Source organism: Clarias gariepinus, chromosome 4 (assembly GCF_024256425.1).
Source record: "Clarias gariepinus isolate MV-2021 ecotype Netherlands chromosome 4, CGAR_prim_01v2, whole genome shotgun sequence".
NCBI classification, from domain to species: domain Eukaryota; kingdom Metazoa; phylum Chordata; class Actinopteri; order Siluriformes; family Clariidae; genus Clarias; species Clarias gariepinus.
The window spans coordinates 6,745,645-6,764,856 of record NC_071103.1 but is presented as its reverse complement, the minus strand read 5'-3'; the positions used below and the strand labels follow the sequence as shown (position 1 = coordinate 6,764,856).

The following is a 19,212-nucleotide window of genomic DNA, read 5'->3' as shown; positions in this document are numbered from 1 at the left end:
TCAAGGTCAGCAGAACTCTGCTGTATTCTCATTGCACGTCCTGCTCATCCAATTATTACCCAATTCTTTGGCAACAGTGCAGTGCATAAAACCACGCAAGCAAATACAAGCTACTGCATCAAGTGGGAAAACTTCTCTTGGAAATGCCTTGATGGAAACCACCAATAGATTGAGCTTGAGCTGACAGAAAGGCTACAGTAACTCTGATAACCTCTCTTTAATTACAGTATGGTGAGGAGAAATCACTCACTCACTCATCATCTATGCTGCTTTATCCTGTATTGAGGGTCGCGGGGGACATAGAGCCTATCCCAGGAGACTTAGGGCACAAGGTACACCTGGACAGGGTGCCAATCCATCACAGGACACACACACGGTGAGGAGAAATGCATCTCAAAATGCACATCAATCTTTTCAGGCTGGTGAGCTACAACAACTTATGACCTCATCAGGTGGCATTTCTGCCAGCCAAGAACAGAAAGCTGATGCTGCAGTGGGCACAGTCTTACCAAAACAAGGTAACAGAAGACTGGAAATAATGGAGCTTGGTCTGATGAGCCGCACACGATGCCAACACAACGAATCCATCGATCCAACCTGATTTTGTCGTTAGGCCAGGTCGTGTAATGGTCTGGGGAATGTTTTCTTGACACAGTGAGAAGTAGTTACTTTACAATTCTACTGTACAATACCCTTTATTTATCTTCATTGTAAACATACAATAATCATACATGACTACACACAAACATACAGTAGTCAAGCATGATACATGATACACTTGTCTTAACGATCTGAAAGGCCCAATTTATAATGAATCACTTTAGCCTCCTGGTATAATTATACTGACAGACTGATGGAATTTGGAGAATAAAGTAAATGTCATCTGCATTGTGAACATACTGGAAAGGAGGTCAGCGTGAACTGATATTCATGCATTTGATTGTCTACCAATTTTAAATTTCTTAAAAATATATTATTTATAGCCCTTCTGGTTCACTTATCCTTTTAAAGAGATTTGATTTTTGATTTTAAAGAGGAACTGCTTTAAATTCTTCAGTAAAATGGATTTTATATTGTAAGCGTATTTCATATTGAACTGTCAAGCGTAAAGTGGGTTTGATTCCTTTTTGTGAATTAAGTCCATCAGTAATGTAAATATTCTAAAAAATAAAAATATTAAACATTAAATTACTTTGGTCACAGCTTTTGTCTGAACATTAAGCATTTATAAAGCATTTATAAATATCTTTTTTGACCCTTCTGAAAAAGTTATTTATTTTATTTAGTTTTTGCCCAGTGTATGTTTCTGTGCACTGGGGGACGCAACAATATTAAAATCAAAGTCCCAGTATTACATTATATATTAGGACTTAGAGCTTAAACGACGCAATGTAATAATGAAATGTTAACTAGTAATATAACTAGTTACCATATGGCTAGTTTAATCAGAGCTTTAAGCTGAATGCAAATGAACGCAAACTTTTAATGCAAAGTTAATTACTATACAATATACCAAGGTGACATCTTTACCCCTTATAGTACAGTTAGAGTCTGTGTAGACATCAGTAATCCCTCTTACAGTACAAAATTAAACTTCATGTGGTCACAGATTTATAAATATTCACACACAAACAAATGGGAATTCATGAACATTAAACACTCCTTGTTTCTGATCGCCAGCCGTTATAGTGACATATAATGTTTAACACACTGTATTACAGTTCTAGTGATGTATAGTGAAAGTTTAGCCAATATTAGATATCTTGATGTGACTGTGTAGTTGAATTTGTTTTCAGCTCTCCAGAAGTCTGGTAGCGTATATTGACAGTGCCTCGCCAGCGTGGTTTATAAGGATGCTGCAATAAGAAACAAATGTACAAGATTATACATATTGTGGATGAAATGTGTTTATTTGTTTGTTAGTACTGTATAATAATCTTCTAAATCTATTACCACAATCATGAATAATCTCAAAAAAGTTTCCAAAGCGGTCACTTTACCAGCATAATGTTAAGGGTCCGAGTTCGGTCGTGAATATAAAAATAGACAGACTAGAAGCCAGAATCTGTAAGAGACATAAAAGACATTTAATAATAAAAGACAACAACTATGAATAAAATTGTAAATGGTACGAAATAATACTAAATGTTATACTATACTATACTGTACACACATGAAAAATATATTTTTTATAAGAAACAATTTATTCATATAATATGCTCTACGTGGTTACTACAATAATAAATATATCTTATCTTACAGGATATTGTATTATAACTACAAACTTTATTGAACATCTGTACATATATTAAAACTGTAAAGTTGGTGTGTCTGTACAAAAATTATTTGGCGGGATGTAAGATGAGTAATAAAACACATCAAGATTATTTTTGGAATTTTGTCTGTCTGTTTGTGCACGCATCACGTAATCCATACTTAACTCACCACGCATTTGTTTTGTAATCGGCCCATGGGAAGAAAAGATATACTACTTAGAAATTTAAATGGAAAACGCCCTTATATCATTAAAAAAAAAAATCGACCTTGAAAAAAACATTAGTTCTTCTTAAAATTCAACAGATGACACTGTACATTCTTAAATATGTGCTTAAGAGTATGCAGTTGAATTCCACGCGAAGTCGTGGGCACGTCTAGTACTCAGTAAAACAAATGTAAGCTCACGTGTAATGGAAGATTCAATTAAGGCAAATTTCATTAGACCTTTCACACTCATGCAGTATAAGGTTGTGAAAAACAATACCAGGCTGAATACATAATCATAATCATAAACCAAAAGAAAGAAAAGTCTTCAAAGAAGAGCAGGTGCTGAAATAACAGCAAAAGGCAAACAAATTAGTATTAATTAGCAAGGTTTTCAAATTTAATATACTGTATAGTACGCAAGTGTTCACACACTTCTGGCCGTATACTGTACATCATTAATTCACACTGCCTTAGTGTTTATAAGTACCGTGTACAGTAGCTTTTACATACAGTATGTAGGCAATGCATCTGCACATCAATCAGTTTCTGTTGTTGTTCTGTAAACACTGCATAGAGCTATTTATTGTTGATTCAATTTAATTAGTTTTTATTTATATAGCGCTTTAAACAATGCTTTACAGAATTAAAAAGAAAATTAGGGAAAGAAGTTTGAAATGTGCGAGGAAATGATCAGATTGTTCCTGATGAGCAAGACGAGGGCGACGGGGGCAAAGTAAATCTCCCGAGATGGCAATATGAAGAAAAGAAACCTTGAGAGGAACCATCTGTTCCTCAAAACTAGTATTCATCAGTCGTGGAGGAAAAACACCACAGGCATTGTTGCCCGAGCACAGGCTGGCTCAGAGGGTGGTGAACACCAAAATCATACTCTACAGGCTGTCCCAAAATTCTCCTTCTTCTTTACAGGAGGAGGTAATAAGAAAATTTCAATTCAATTTGATATGCGGTGAATCTGCAAATCGGCAGGAGGTGGATCACCTGCTGCTCTGGTGCAGTCAGAACAACCTGGAGCGGAACACGCTTAAAACTGTGGAGATGACAGTGGACTTCAGGAGAAAGACCTCATCACTTCTCATCCAAATAGAAATACCATTTCTCATGACCTGAAATGGAAATCCAAAATCAACTTCAACTTCAAAAATACCCAGCAGAGGAGGAACTTTCTGCGCCAACTGAGGAAGTCCTGTACGGTCTGCTGACACAGTTCGATACTGCAGTTATTGAAGACGTCCTGTGCACATCCATCACCGTCTGGTTCGAAGCAGCCACAAAACAGGACCGAAAAACAGACTGCAGCAAACAGTAAAAACAACAGGAAAAAAAAATCACTGCTGCTCTCCTGCTCCCTCTGCATGAATCAGTAAGAATCAGGAAACCGAGGAGGAGAAATCAGTACAGACCGCTCACTCCTGTGGACAAAACCTTTCACCTCCTCTATTCTTGCAGACGCTACAGAACTCTGTGCACCAAAACTGCAGAGCACATTTCTTCCCGCAGACAATCACCTTTATGAACAGTTGTACTTATCTGTATGCAATCCGCTAATTTATAAATAATAATTATAATAATCATTTATAATAAATCTCTTTCTCATTAAGAACTCGTGTTAACACATCTGGTGTGATGCGTGTAACTGCACTTCGAATGGAGTCTTTTAAATGCTTCATGCGTCCCTACAGGTAAAACTTAAGATCAGGTTTTTCACCGAGGCAGTTCCGGAGCGAGCTCGGCCCAATGTCGATGCAGTTCTTTGTTTTCATACAGCACAAAGCACTGGGGGGCTGGATTATCACGACCAACTAAAAGTTTGTGATTGCCATTCTTAAATTCTTTCTAGTAATGTTAAAGCCAGAACTGCTCGCAAAGCCATGATGAACAAATCAAATCAAATCAAATCAAACTTTATTTATAAAGCACTTTAAAAACAACAAGGTCGGCCAAAGTGCTGTACACCGCCTAACAAGAATAGGTTACATCACAGATGAAATAAGTGTCAGTTTAAATAAACACATGAATATTAGTCAACAAATCAAACTGAGTTGTAGGCAAGCGTAAAAAGGTGTGTTTTAAGTGATGACTTAAAAACCATAAAAGATTAAATTTGTCTAAGATGCAACGGCAGATCATTCCATAGTTTAGGACCCGCGACAGAAAACGAACGTTCCCCCCTGAGTTTTCTCAGTGTTTTGGGGACAACCAAACGAGACTGAACAGCTGACCTAAGAGAGCGAGCAGGGCAGTAGGGCTGGAGCATGTCTGACACATACTGAGGGGCGAGACCATGTAAAGATTTAAAAACAAATAAGAGAATTTTAAAATCAATACGAAAGCGAATCGGGAGCCAGTGCAATGACTTTAAAATCGGAGTGATGTGCTCTCGTTTTTTAGTACCAGTTAAAAGCCTTGCAGCAGCATTCTGTACCAGCTGTAATCGTGCATGAAGTTTTGAATGAAGTTCACCATTGTTGTTATTGTGCTTGCTGCTAGCATTTTTTTTCCCGCTCGCATTGCTGAGAAAGTAGAGCCGTACATGGACGTATACAGTGACGTAATGACTCTCTATCCCACGGAAAAACAAAGCCAGTTCTTAGCCGGTTGGCTCTGAACCGAGACCAGCCCCAGACGTGAAGCAGCACATGGTTCACTTTGGTGGAGAATGGACTTTAACGTGGCCACAGAGGAGCCTAGGAACTGTTGATACAACTGTGTGCTATATACGGAGAATTTTGGGACATCCTGCATATGCTGGTTGGATACAAGGTCACACCCTATGATACGCCCCTCTGTAGATCCCTCTATGAGAATTTCACCAGGACACAACCAATGAAATGCGTAAGAGTATGTCCCTTGGCCTGACCGCTTCGGAACACCTTTTGGGAATTTTTAAACAAACAGTAAAAAAATGTAACATCTTCAGAGAAGAAAAGATGAAAAGCAAATTATAAGGTGTTTATCATAAACAGCAGAATATTATACAAATACACAAATTAAATGCCATAAGTAAAGGGACGTACCAGCCTTCACTGCAGTTTCATGGGCTGTAGATGTGATGCTACAGTATCTTATTCTACACTGTGTATGTACACTACTTATGTTTCATCATTTGTGAGTAAAATTTAAGGGTGGATGTGTTTTTTTCCTTCAAAATAATTAAGATTTTTCACACAGGACATTTAAAAATAAAGTACAAAGTGAATAAGACTGAATAAGAATCTAGACACTGAAATCTCCACTCGTTTTTCTCATTCATGTGTAATAAATGAGTATGAAAGGAGAAGTCTCTGACCTTGGCCACGAACAGCCAGACTGCGCAATGCACCAAAGAAAGTCCGCTCTTCAGCTTCACCCAGGCTAGAACCAGAAAAAAGCCAAGTACAGCACTGTTGGAAAGAATATTTCATTAGCACATCAAGTTGTATTTTTCATTCGAGTCACAATATAATTGCTTATACTGTAGAATTGTTAGCAGAATCTTTGTGCGTGTGTCACAAACTAATAAGGATAAGGGGCAATTATATATTCACATAGGGCCAGGCAGGTACGGACACAGTTTTCCCATAATGAATCAAATAATAATTAAAAACTGCATTTTATAGTTTTCTGTAAGTAATAAAATTAAAATGAAGGAAAATTAGGTAGGAAAATTACTATCAGAAACACAATGTAAACATGACATCCTGAAGGGTTTCTTTCCTACCTGGCAAAACATCCACTATAGAACTTATAGGACCTGCGGAAAGGAAAATCCAGAGCACCAAAAAGATCACCTAATAAAAAGAAATGAATACATTTACAAATAACAAATGCTATTGGAGATTCATCACAACACACTCCCTCGGTATAATGAGCCACGATGCATAACGTAAAAGGCCCTGAGGAATAGATGCTGGATCACCTGTTGGATGTGCTGCAGTCGCCAACAGCAAGATGCTTAAAGAAAGGGAAAAAAAAGAACAAAATTATTATCAACAACAAATTAATTCGACTGTAAAAGACAAGCGTGAGTCGGTTTATTACCTGACCGTGTAGTTGATTAACTGTTGTTCAAGATCACTGGAAAATACAACAAACAAACTTTTAGATTGAATATATGACACTTGCCACACACTGAAGTCTCTTGGGTTTGAGTATAGCGCATCCCATAGAACAGAATTCCAGTTTTTAATTCTGGATTTACAGCTCAGTGTTAACAAACAGGTTTATGTACACAAAATTATTAAAAACAAAGTACATGATACTTAATATTCGGCTGCATATTCCTTGTTTACAATAACTGCATCAGCGCATCATCAGTCTGAGCACAACAGGGGTTCTTTCTCTTATCTCGGCTTTAAAGGAGCTTTTTCTCTCCCATGAACAGCTCCCTGGGGTTTATGTTGGTTTATGCTTTTTTGAGAACAAATACACACAGGCATAACCCAGGACTCAGACCAACAGACATTCAGAGCTGTTACCTCTGTAAAAACCCAACATAACACCTAGAGTCTCTTCAGTTTGGAGCAAAACAAATGAATTGACCTTGCCATTCCAATGCTGCAAAAATATATACACACATTAATATTTGTACCTATGCATATTATGAGGGGCGTTCAGGTCAAACCAAGACTTTTGATTGTGCAAAATAACACAACACAGTTTTGAGCGTAAAATTAGTAAAGTAATTTCTCTCTATAATCTACTGCTAATCTGCTACATTAATGCACTTATCTCGGCAATTGGATACTTTCAAGGTAGAAAGCTTCTCAGTACAGAGCCATGACCGGACAGCCTGCTTCACATCTCAGCTCCGTTAATGACCCACAGACATGTGGAAATGGCTTAGAGTGAGGTCAGGACTGTACAGAGGATGTGGCAATAACTCCTAGCTGAGGAGTATGAGGTTGTGCATTGTCCTGCAAAAACAGAACACCCTTGGCGCTCAAACCAGGGCATTTTAATTCCCGAGAGCAGTCAACTTAGAGTAAAGAGTCTGATCAGCGTACTCCGCTTGCTTCATGTCTAAATGTGACGTGTGACTGCAGTCGCTCGATAGTTCAGGACTGGAATTTCTTACAGTCTACCTGAGCCTCCAATAACAAACTAGACTCCGTATTTACTTAAACACATCTCCTGTTATACTGAACTTTCAGCCTAACTCACAGGATGACGACTGTAGATCAATCCCTGCTATCCGTTATCACCCAGATGAGGATGGGTTCCCTGTTGAGTCTGGTTCCTCTCAAGGGTTCTTTCTACATCACAGGGAGTTTTCCTTGCCACCTTCGGCTTGCTCATCAGGGACAATCTGATCATTTTGATTTATGGTACAGGCCAAAAGTTTGGACACACCTTCACTCATTCAATGTGTTTTCTTTATTTTCATGACCATTCACATTGGTAGATTCTCACTGAAGGCATCAAAACTATGAATGAACACATGTGGAGTTATGTATTTAACAAAAAAAAAAAGGTGAAATAACTGAAAACATGTTTTATATTCTAGTTTCCTCACAATAGCCACCCTTTGCTCTGATTACTGCTTTGCACAATCTTGGCATTCTCTCGATGAGCTTCAAGAGGTATTCACCTGAAATGGTTTCCAACAGTCTTAAAGGAGTTCCCAGAGGTGTTTAGCACTTGTTGGCTCCTTTGCCTTCACTCTGCGGTCCAGCTCACCCCAAACCATCTCGACTGGGTTTAGGTCCGGTGACTGTGGAGACCTTTTTTTTGTTAAGTACATAACTCTACATGTGTTCATTCATAGTTTTGATGCCTTCAGTGAGAATCTACCAATGTAAATGGTCATGAAAATAAAGAAAACACATTGACAGATAGATGAAAAGGTGTGTCCAAACTTTTGGCCTGTACTGTATATAAATTTACATTTTACTCAAACTTCACAAAAACTATAAAAAAATTAGTTTTTTTGGAAATTAGGTTTGAATAAAACATAAAATATTCGTGGTTAAAAAAGTCATTAGATCTAATAATATAAGGCCACATAATTCTAATCACGTTATTTTTCATTTCTCTTCGTCGTGTTTATTAAAGGTTGGGCTGGAGATTTTCACATTTCAAACTGACACATGGCCCACTTAAGTTTAAAAGAGCTCACTAAAATGTCAAAATAACAAAAGCTGATTCACACACCCACCTCAGATGGTTGGACTTTGAGTTCCTCTGGAACACTTTGTATAACCCTAAAATAGACAAAATAAAAAACTAAACATGATTACTGTACATTGATTATATTGCATTGTATATACAGTAAAGCAAAAAAATTATTTAGTCAGCCACTAATTGTGTTAAGTTCTCCCATTTAAAAAGATGAGAGAGGCCTGTAATTTTCATCATACCTCAACTATGAGAGAGAAAATAATCACATTTTAGGATTTTTAAAGAATTTATTTGAAAATGATGGTGGAAAATAAGTATTTGGTCAATAACAAAATTTCATCTCAACACTTTATAAACCCTATGTTGGCGATGACAGAGGCCAAACGTTTTCTGTAAGTCTTCACAAGGTTTTTACACACTGTTGCTGCTATTTTGGCCCATTCCTCCATGCAGATCTCCTCTAGATGTTTTGGGGCTGTCGCCGGGCAACACGGACTTTCAACTCCCTCCAAAGATTTTCTATGGGGTTGAGATCTGAAGACTGTCTAGGCCACTCCAGGACCTTGAAATAAAGCCACTCCTTCATTGCCTGCATTGTGTGTTTGGGATCATTGTCATGCTGAAAGATCCAGCCACATTTCATCTTCAATGCCCTTGCTGATGGAGGGAGGTTTTCACTCAAAATCTCATGATACATGGCCCCATTCATTCTTTCCTTTACTCGGATCAGTCGTCCTGGTCTCTTAGCAAAAAAAACAGCCCCAAAGCATAATGTTTCCACCCCCAAAGCATGATGTTTCCACCCCCATGCTTCACAGTATACCTACTGGTGTTGTTTGGATGCAACTCAGGATTCTTTCTCCTTCAAACACAAAGTTTTATTTTGTTTTCATCTGACCATATAACATTCTCCCAATCCTCTTCTGGATCATCCAAATGCTCTCTAGCAAACTTTAGACGGGCCTGGACATGTACAGGATTTGACTGGCTTAAGCAGGGGGACACGTCTGGCACTGCTGGATTTGAGTTCCTGGCGGTGCAGTGTGTTACTGATTGAAGCCTTGTTACTTTGGTCCCTGCTCTCTGCAGGTCATTCCCCTCGTGTGGTTCTGGGATTTTTGCTCACAGTTCCTGTGATCATTTTGACCCCACAGGGTGAGATCTTGCGTGGAGCCTCAGATCGAGGGAGATTATCAGTGGTCTTGTACGTCTTCCATTTTCTAATAATTGCTCCCACAGTTGATTTCTTCACACCAAGCTGATTACCTATTGCCGATTCCCAGTCTTCCCAGCCTGGTTCAGGTCTACAATTTTGTTTCTGGTGTCCTTTGACAGCTCTTTGGTCTTGGCCATAGTGGAGTTTGGAGTGTGACTGTTTTAGGTTGTGGACAGGTGTCTTTCATACTTATAACAGATGCCATTAATACAAGTAACGAGTGGAGGACAGAGGAGCCTCTTAAAGAAGAAGTTACAGGTCTGTGAGAGCCAGAAATCTTGCTTGTTTGTAAGTGACAAAATACTTATTTTACCAAGGAATTTGCAAATAAATTCTTAAAAAATCCTACAATGTGATTTTCTGGTATTTTTTCTCTTATTTTGTTTCTCATAGTTGAGGTATACCTATGATGAAAATTACAGGCCTCTCTCATCTTTTTAAGTGGAAGAATTTGCACAGTTGGTGGCTGACTAAATACTTTTTTACCCCACTGCATATGTTTCTGTGTGTGTGTGTGTGTGTGTGTGTGTGTGTGTGTGTGTGTGTATGTATACTGTACAGTAATGTGCAAAAGTCTTAGACACCATATTATATGCTGTACATATAATACATTTTTGATTATATTTGATTACATTTTTCGTAAAAGAATACATAAAAGAAACTTCTATAAAGAGCAATAAACTAATAAAATAAACAGTCAATATTTGGAGTGAAAACTCATTGTTTAAAAGGAGTTTTAGACACAGATTTGTGCAGTTTTATAAGAAAACAGCTGTTAGTTTTTACTGAGCATGCTGGAGAATATGAGTTCTTCTGGTAACGTTGTCACACTCTCTCCTTTCTATTTTTTATGCAAATCCTAGAAATTAGGACATTAGGTTTTATGTTTCCATCTGAAAACTTGTCCGTCTTACTATACCGTACTATATTTTCTTTCTTTACAGCTATGCATATATTCTCTTGTAATGTTATTTATTAATTTTTAAGTTATATATGAAAATACTGAATGATTTTGTACATAATTATGCAGACATGATAAACATATATAACACTATTGGTACAACATAATCACTATAATATTGTGTCTAAGACTTTTGCACAGTACTGTACACTGTATATACACACTATATATATATATATATATATATATATATATATATATATATATATACACACTACTGTTTAAAAGTTTGGGGTGACTTTCTAACTCCAGGATCGTTTCTGATTTTAATTTCTTTCTACATTGTAAAGGAATGCTGAAGGCATCCAAAAAACGCATTAATCTCCTTTGAACAGTTGATATTGAGATGTTTCTGCTACTTCTGCTCTGTAAAGACTTCATAACGCCTCTAATCTGAGGTGCTGGTTGTTAATTGGTCATTTTTCAGGCTGATAACTCTAAACGAACTTCTCATCTGTGGCAGAGGTAGGTTTTGGTCTCGTCCTCCTGCAAATGCACTTGACAATACTGTTCTTGTAAGAACTATTACAGAAAGGCTGACCTCTGTGTCTTAAAATAACAACTAACTTTTGTTTTTGTTGTTGTTATGTAATTACCTAATCCCATATGTGTTATTTTATAGTTTTGAAATCCTCAGTATTGCTGTAGAATGTAGAAAATAAATCACTAAACAAAAACAAAGAAATTTGCAAGTGACCCCAAACTTTTGAACGGTAGTGTATATATACTGTATATATATATATTTTTTTTTTTTTTTATTGCTGTAATATTATAGAACAGTTAGCTCTGGTGCACTCATGATTTGACAAGCGGTGCTCCAAAGAATTAATAGCTTGTAACATTAAAATCCATTAGTTCGTTTCCTCCTGGCTCTCGGTCACGCTGCACCGCATGCCAACCTGTCTCACTCTAGATAGTCATGGGAATTTTTTTTTTTGTGTGTGTGAAACTTCCGTATTGATAAAACAAAAATACAGAAAATATTGTGTCATACTGGGTCTGTTCAATCTGGATTTTTAAAATAATTTAAATTAAATCAATATTGCAATCATGAGGCTAGATATCAGCACTGCTGTCACTGCCGGTGTCTGAGGCCCAGCCATGCTGAGATTCACAACTTGCTAATTTGATAATAATATATATTTATTGTATTTAATATAAAGATGATTATATTGGTCAAACCACCAAGCAGAAAAAAAAAATCAGTAATATATTTGTGGTGATTTTACAATTAAAGATTCATACTTATTTAGGGGATGTGAATTTTTATTTTTAAAATAAATAAGTCTCTGAGCCTATACTTTTTATGTCCTTTTGTTACTGAATGTTTAAATTTCCTTTGAGGTCAATAATGCATGGGTGTATTCTATATATCTGTCTTACTATTTATCTTTCTGTCTATGTACAATATTAGAAATTTTCACATCTCTTAAATAACAATGACATGCCGTATTAATCATGGGCATGTTATCCTGTAAAAAACACAAAGAATTCTCCATCTACAGAATCACCACACATCTACTGGTGATTTTGCTGCTGAAGCGGTAAAACAGGAAAGCTTTTTTGCCCCATCATGTGTACATCGTGACTTTGATTCCTCCACATCGGCCGGACGCCAAAGAGACCAATTCAGGCCATGCTTTCCCTCCTTTATTAATTATTCCATGCAGAAATGTGCTGTCCTTTCAGCATGTTAAGCCAACCTAATGTGCTGCCTGAGAAGAAACATCAACAGACAGCTGTCTGCTTTCACGTGTCTCAGAGGGAGTGTGATATGACGGCTGATAGCTGTCGCACGATAGTAGAGACTAAAATTATCAAACAAACAAATAACATGAGACTATGGAAGTTGTACATGCATCTAAATTGGTTCATCAGGAAATGACACAGGATATATGGAGTAAAATAAGCCATCAATAACAATTAACACTGTAGACGTAAGAATGTCCAAAATGACTAAATTAAATAAACAGACTCACCAACACAGCAAAAGTGGACGATCGCCCAGACATAACCGTTTAGCCCAAACTGGGGTCATTATGCAAACAGAGGACAACCAAAAAGACTATTATATTGTGCCAAACTAATGAATTAAGTTCAGCATAAACAAATCTGATGCAATTTGATTACAAAAATCTGACCTGATTTAACCCTGTTCAACTAAATAGTAATGTCACACCTAGCTGTACTTAAAAATAAATAAGAAGTTATACTGTGCAAAAGTCTAAGACACACTGCGTTTTTAGTACAAAACTTTGTTATAGGTTTAAAAATATATATATATTTTATGACTATTATTGAATCTGTACAAAAAAATCAGGTTTTCAATCATCAATATTCCACCACAAAATTAGATGTTACAGAACAATGTTAGTACACCAGAAAAGAAAGCAGCATTTTAAATAAGCTTCCCCTTTTAGACAAAAAAAAAACCCTAAAAAAAAAATAGAAGCTGCCGCGTTCTGCATGCAAAAAAAGACACAGGTGCAACAGAAGACCTGTGCGTGCAGGATGCAAAACTTAGTAACTAATTTCCTTACAAAACTGCACAAATTGAAAAAAAAAAAAAAAAACCCTGCACAAAACTAAAGAGTCCTTAAAGTGTCATCATGACAAATACTGACTTTCTGACTCAAATACTGACTCTTTCATTAATTCCTGCTCTACAACCCACATTTGCATGCACCGAAGACTTTTACACACACTGTAATGGAATATATACAGAGTCAGTCAAAAAAATGTACACACACTTCAGAGAGGAAAAGTAGTATGATGTCTATTATATGAATAGTGATAATATTATTATTGTAACATTATATTTTTCAGGATATTGATATATAATTTAGTATTAAAATATTTATACAATATTTATACAAGACTATATATATATAATAATTCCACAAATATGTGTTTTTGTCTGGAGATACTGAAACCAGCACTTGCAAGTTACCAGAAGTGGTTGTTGGCCTGATTTAGGGGTAAAAAATGTGTTTAAAGAAATGATTTCATTTAATGTAATAAAAAGCTGTTACATTTGATAATATAATTGGAGGTTGAGATAAAGACCTTTAAACAGCTTGTTTTTGTCTGCATGTTGTTTGGTATGAAAAAGAGATCATGTGCTTTACCTGGAGATTTTGAAGTATAAGAGTACCAGCTGAGATCACCAACAGATTCTCACTAGAAATAATCAGAAATCTAAATTACTCAGGGAGAACTGCAGATAAGAAATGCCTACAGTTAAACTGTATTTGTAAAGCTTGTTGTCTGTAGTAATAAAATCTACATGTGTCTGTTTGTTAATTCCAAATAAAAGCTCTGAAACTTGGGTTATGATATTTGATACTAAAAATGAAACGAGACCAACATACGATAGTCGACATGGGATACAGGAAATTCCTGCACTGCTGCTGTGCCCAATCACCACTTAGTAAAAATGCTCACCAAGAAAGTTTTACATTCAGTCCTGCTCACTATTATTGGCACCCCTGGTGAAGATGTGTTCTTAGGCTTCTAAAAAAATAATTTTTTTATTGAAACAATATAGAACCACAAGGCAAAAGAGAAAACTCCAAACTTTATTTAAAGAACAATTATTCAGTGGAAAAAAATCCCACATTAAGAAATATATATTTTTTACATGAAAGTATGTGTACCACAATTATTGGCACCCCTGATGTCAATACTTTGCACAACCCCAAGACAGCACTTCACACATCAGAGAATTGGAGAATACAGATAGAGGGATCTTTCACTGTTCCTTTTTGCAAAATCTTTCTAGATCACCAAGAGTCCTGGGTCCTCTCTTATGCACTTACCTCTTCAGCTCACCCCACAGGTTTTCAGTTGGGTTGGCGTCTGGGGGATGAGATGGCCATGAGAGGAGCTTGACTTTGTGTCTGCTGAACCATTTTTGTATGGATTACATCACATGTTTTGGGTCATTATCCTGCTGAAAGACCCAATGACGACCCATCTTCAGATTCTGACTTCAGAGGCCATCAGGAAAAACTCTAGTCTCTTCTGACCACAGCACACGGCCCTAAGTGTTAGCACCGCTTAGCAAACTCCAGATGTTTATGATTGTGATTGTAGGTGAGAAAAAGCTTTCTCCTTGCATGCCTCCCAAACAGCTTGTTGTCATGTAGAAAGCGTCTGATGGTTGTCATGGAGACTTTGTGACTCCACTTTTTGATGTAGTTCTCTAACAGTGAGGTTTGGAGATTTTTTTTACTTCTCTTATCATCCTTCTTACTGAGTGTAGTGGCAAGATAAACTTGGGTCCTCATCCAGCCTTGTCTGTCTCTGTTCCAGTGGTTTTAAACTGCTTAATGATTCCTCTGACTGTAGATATGGGCGAGTTTAGGCGAGCGGCTGTTTCCTTGTAGCTGTCGCCTGACTTATGAAGGTCGACACACATCCACTGTACCTTACTGGAGTGGGATGTTGTCTTGTCTTTCCCATGTTGAAGAGTGGATAAGAGAAATAGGCCACTGTTTCAAGTCAGATTTATTCCAAACAGAAAGTCATGAATTATTAATTAATTAAAGGTGCCAATAATCATGGAACAGGTGATTTTATAAAAAAAAAAAAAATAAATAAAAAAAAAAAAATATATATATATATATATATATATATATATATAGTTTTTGGTCCTGTTCACTTGAGTTAAAGGTTAGATCTTTCTACATTTTTTAGCGTGAGATTATGTTTCCGCATTAAAAAATTATTATTAGAAATATTATTATTTATTAGAAGCCTAAAAACACATCTTAACCAGGGATGCCAAGAATTGTTAGCAGAACTGTATAATCCTGGAGAACAAGAATAAAATAAACCTTTACCTGAATATCTTCATCCATGATGACTTCTTCATAGAGTAAAACCAAAAAAAAAAGAAACTTTGCATTATTATATGGTTCACTATTATATTAAATATCTTCGTGGATATTCAGGAAACTCACGGTTTCACAAATAGTTTCACATTATCAAGTGTTAAGATAAATTCATATTCTGTTGTTTTGTTTTCATTCAGTAAAACCTCGTCATCAAAAAACTTGATTCTGAAATCTTTAATATATAGCATGTGTGTGCACAGTATTGCTTTCCAGTGTAATTTTAAGTTGTGGGGTGTAATAACTATTGAATGTTGTTACTGAAAGTCCCAGGGTCAAGGGTTCAAGTCCCGGTATTAATTAATTTATTTTTTTTGGATTGGGAGAGAGTATTTCCCTTTCGATGTAATAAATCTAGAATTACACTTTACTGAAAAATAAATAAAACTTTTTCATAATATTATAATTATTTAACATTATATACAGATTGTTGCTTTTTTACGTTTATAATATATTATAATATTTTTTTTTCATGGTTAATATACATACACACACAGAGTTGTACTTTTTAAACCTCTTTAATGAGTTTGAGAAAGAAAAATATACATCCTAAACAATAATTCAACATACAATATGAATGTGTAGATATATATTGGACTATGGTTCAGAAGATCCCAGGTTCAAACCCCACAACCACCAAGTTGCCACTGTTGGGCCCTTGAGCAAGGCCCTTAACCCTCAACTGCTCAGATGTGTAATGAGATAAAAATGTAAGTCGCTCTGGATAAGAGCGTCTGCCAAATGCCCAAATGTAAATGTATTTATGTAACACATAACGAACATAAGAAGTGTTTTTGTGCTTACCCCTTTTTGAGTGACTCTAAAGAGCAGAGAGGAGACCACCTCTGACACATTTTGCAACACAAAAAAGAATGGGACAGGCTAACCAGAAAACAAACAAACAAACAAACAAACAATAAATAAACGAGAGAAATTGTGGGTGTAATTTAACGTTATCGTTATCTGTACAGAAATAACAGACGTACCAGAACAGACAAGGCCCTGGATCCGCCATATATGTTCCCCAAAAAAAGGATGGATCCCGGAAGCCAGGACACTGCTGCAGATCTGATCATTTTAATAACGGATATTATTAATACTCAACTTATTATCGATTAATAAATTAATTGATTTAAAAATAACTTGTATTAGAATGTGTAAAGTGCAAGAAATTTGTTAGTAATTAAAAGCCTAAAGTCAGAAAACATGCATCCCGTTCAAGCTCCTGAGTGAGTCTAGTGTACACATAAGAAGACTAACAATGTGTTTATCAGGTTAAAATCATATAATCTGCCAAGGAGTTACTGCATTTTAATATACGGATTATGCGCTGAAGTTTATATTATACAAACATTTTTTTTAATCCTGTGACCTACTGTTAATATAAAAAAAATGTTAAGCTAAAAAAAAAAGGGGAGAGGGCATGCCAAACAAAATGAATTTTAAAACAAATAGGTGCTAAAATAATTATATTTTGTCTCTATTTGGCGGCACTTCTTTTAGTGTTGACTTTGGAGCGAGCACTCTTTCAGCCAAAATTATTATGGTGTCATAATCTGGCTTTTCTAGAATAAATTATGATATAATAATAATATTATAATTATATATAAATTATATCTAGCTGGCATTAAGAGGAAAACTCATTAAACACAAGATTTACTAAGATAGCAGATACCTGCAATGCAGCAGTCAACCAGCCACATTTGTTATAATTAAATGGTGTGGTGTCATTATTTTAATTGATGTGTGTCCTGAATGGAGAATCTAGCTGTGGAGACCAAAACGAGTCTGTGAATATGTTCATTCCAATTATAAAGTTGGGTGTTTTAACATGGGGGTCTACAGGGATTGACTCGCTTTTCCACAACAGCTCCTAGTGAACATTCTAGGAACTGCACGTTTTGGGACTTCTTTGTTGGTTTCGTTTTTTAGAAACGGTAGAGCTTTATAACTATTTAATAAACCACCAATCTACAAAATTATGCAGCATAATTCTGTTACCTGGGAAACCCATTTATTTCCACCCATCCCAGTTTTCCAGTCAGCCAAAGCAGAAGAGCTCCAGCGCAGGTCTGCCACCTGGTGGTCAGAGAGAAGAAGACAAGAGCAAAGCAGTTAATCAGTTAAGTAAAAAAAAGTTATTTAAAAAGGGTGTTTTTATGAACAACACTTACAATGGCAAATAAATGAATAAATAATAAGAAAAGTTAAAACAAGGTGATCATTAGGGATGTGAATCACCAGTTACCTCTTGATATGATATGATATTATGTGCTGATTCGATTCAAATTGCGATTTTAAGTGTCCCAATTTTAAAGTGTCCCACATTCCCCCCGGATTTATTACAATTTTAAACAAAATAGGTTTCTTATAACATTAGTTTTCTTACTTAAAAACCACCTGCAGGATTTAAACAATACAAACTCAAATACAAGATTTTTGCATTTAACTTCAACTTACATTAAACAAAAAGCTTAATTGTTACTGAGCAGTGTGTACCTCTGTCATGTCATCCACCATAACGACTCTTTCTAAACAAACGTAGCATATTCACTTTTAGCACAGGGGATAAAAACGTCTAAATAGTCTAAGAGTGAGCTAACTGTAAGATTATAAAGAATGTCTCTAAAGTCTCAAAACTCAACTTGACAGTGAGCTTGTGGGTTGAGTGGCTGCAAGCAGCTTCTAGCGGGGCGATCTTCTAGCGGGGCGATCTTCTAGCGGGGCGATCTTCTAGCGGGGCGATCTTCTAATGGGACGTGTGCGATTTCTTGATAATGTAACACAATGAAAATGTGTTTCCTGAGCTTCTTCTCTCTGTACCCAATCATTTATATCTGAGGTTGATCGTCCATGACCGGTGGTCCCTGAAAACCTGGTATTGTGGTAACTGCTGATTCTGTTAATCTCTATTTTAACGTAAAAATACTTCAAAAAACAAAACACAATTCTGGAGTCAGTGGGTTGATTTGTGAATCACCACACCAAAGAATTTGATTCATACCTGAATCAATTTTCCCATCTCTAATGATCATGAAGTGAAGAATATGTAAAGAGTTTTGCTACTAAAGTGCATGTAGCTGCTATAAGTGTCAGACTTTCTTACCCCTGGAACAGGGTGGGGAAGGTAAACTTCAGCACAGAAAGTACATACTGAAAAATAGAAGGTTACTGTTTGTTTTTAGCATTTTAGTTCGAATTTGAACATATAAAATATAATATTAATAACAATAATATCAAATATAAATATAAACAGAATGCCAGTTAATTGTAATAAATGCCCTTAAATGATGTCTATTGTCTTAATTATAATATTATAGAAGTTTTTCACCTTATTTGCGAAACAGGATCCGACAAAAAGCATACAGAACAAAATGCCTGGAATAACTCGTGCTAAATTCATCAGTTAGAAAGCCAACTTTTTGGAGGTAAATAAATACAATATATTTAAATAGATAAACATTGATGGACACTGCGCATCCATTAGAAACCGAACTTTACCGCGGCACGAACACTCAGGTGGACACGTAAAGCTAGGA

At 36.2% G+C, this 19,212-nt stretch overlaps 1 protein-coding gene across 1 annotated transcript; it reads right to left on the bottom strand.

Annotated features, from left to right (window-relative positions):
• Positions 1 to 1,459: 1,459 nt before the first annotated feature.
• LOC128520927 (transmembrane protein 241) lies at positions 1,460 to 19,204 on the bottom strand. Its single transcript, XM_053495378.1, has 15 exons — positions 19,005 to 19,204; positions 18,780 to 18,826; positions 17,675 to 17,752; positions 16,660 to 16,741; positions 16,478 to 16,555; positions 15,623 to 15,648; positions 13,907 to 13,958; positions 12,758 to 12,806; positions 8,639 to 8,684; positions 6,523 to 6,558; positions 6,401 to 6,435; positions 6,203 to 6,272; positions 5,792 to 5,885; positions 2,001 to 2,065; positions 1,460 to 1,856 (listed from the first exon to the last, which is right to left on the bottom strand). The coding sequence occupies exons 1-15, from the start codon at positions 19,074 to 19,076 to the stop codon at positions 1,793 to 1,795; spliced, it is 894 nt and encodes a 297-aa protein (XP_053351353.1). The 5' UTR covers positions 19,077 to 19,204; the 3' UTR covers positions 1,460 to 1,792.
• Positions 19,205 to 19,212: the final 8 nt, after the last annotated feature.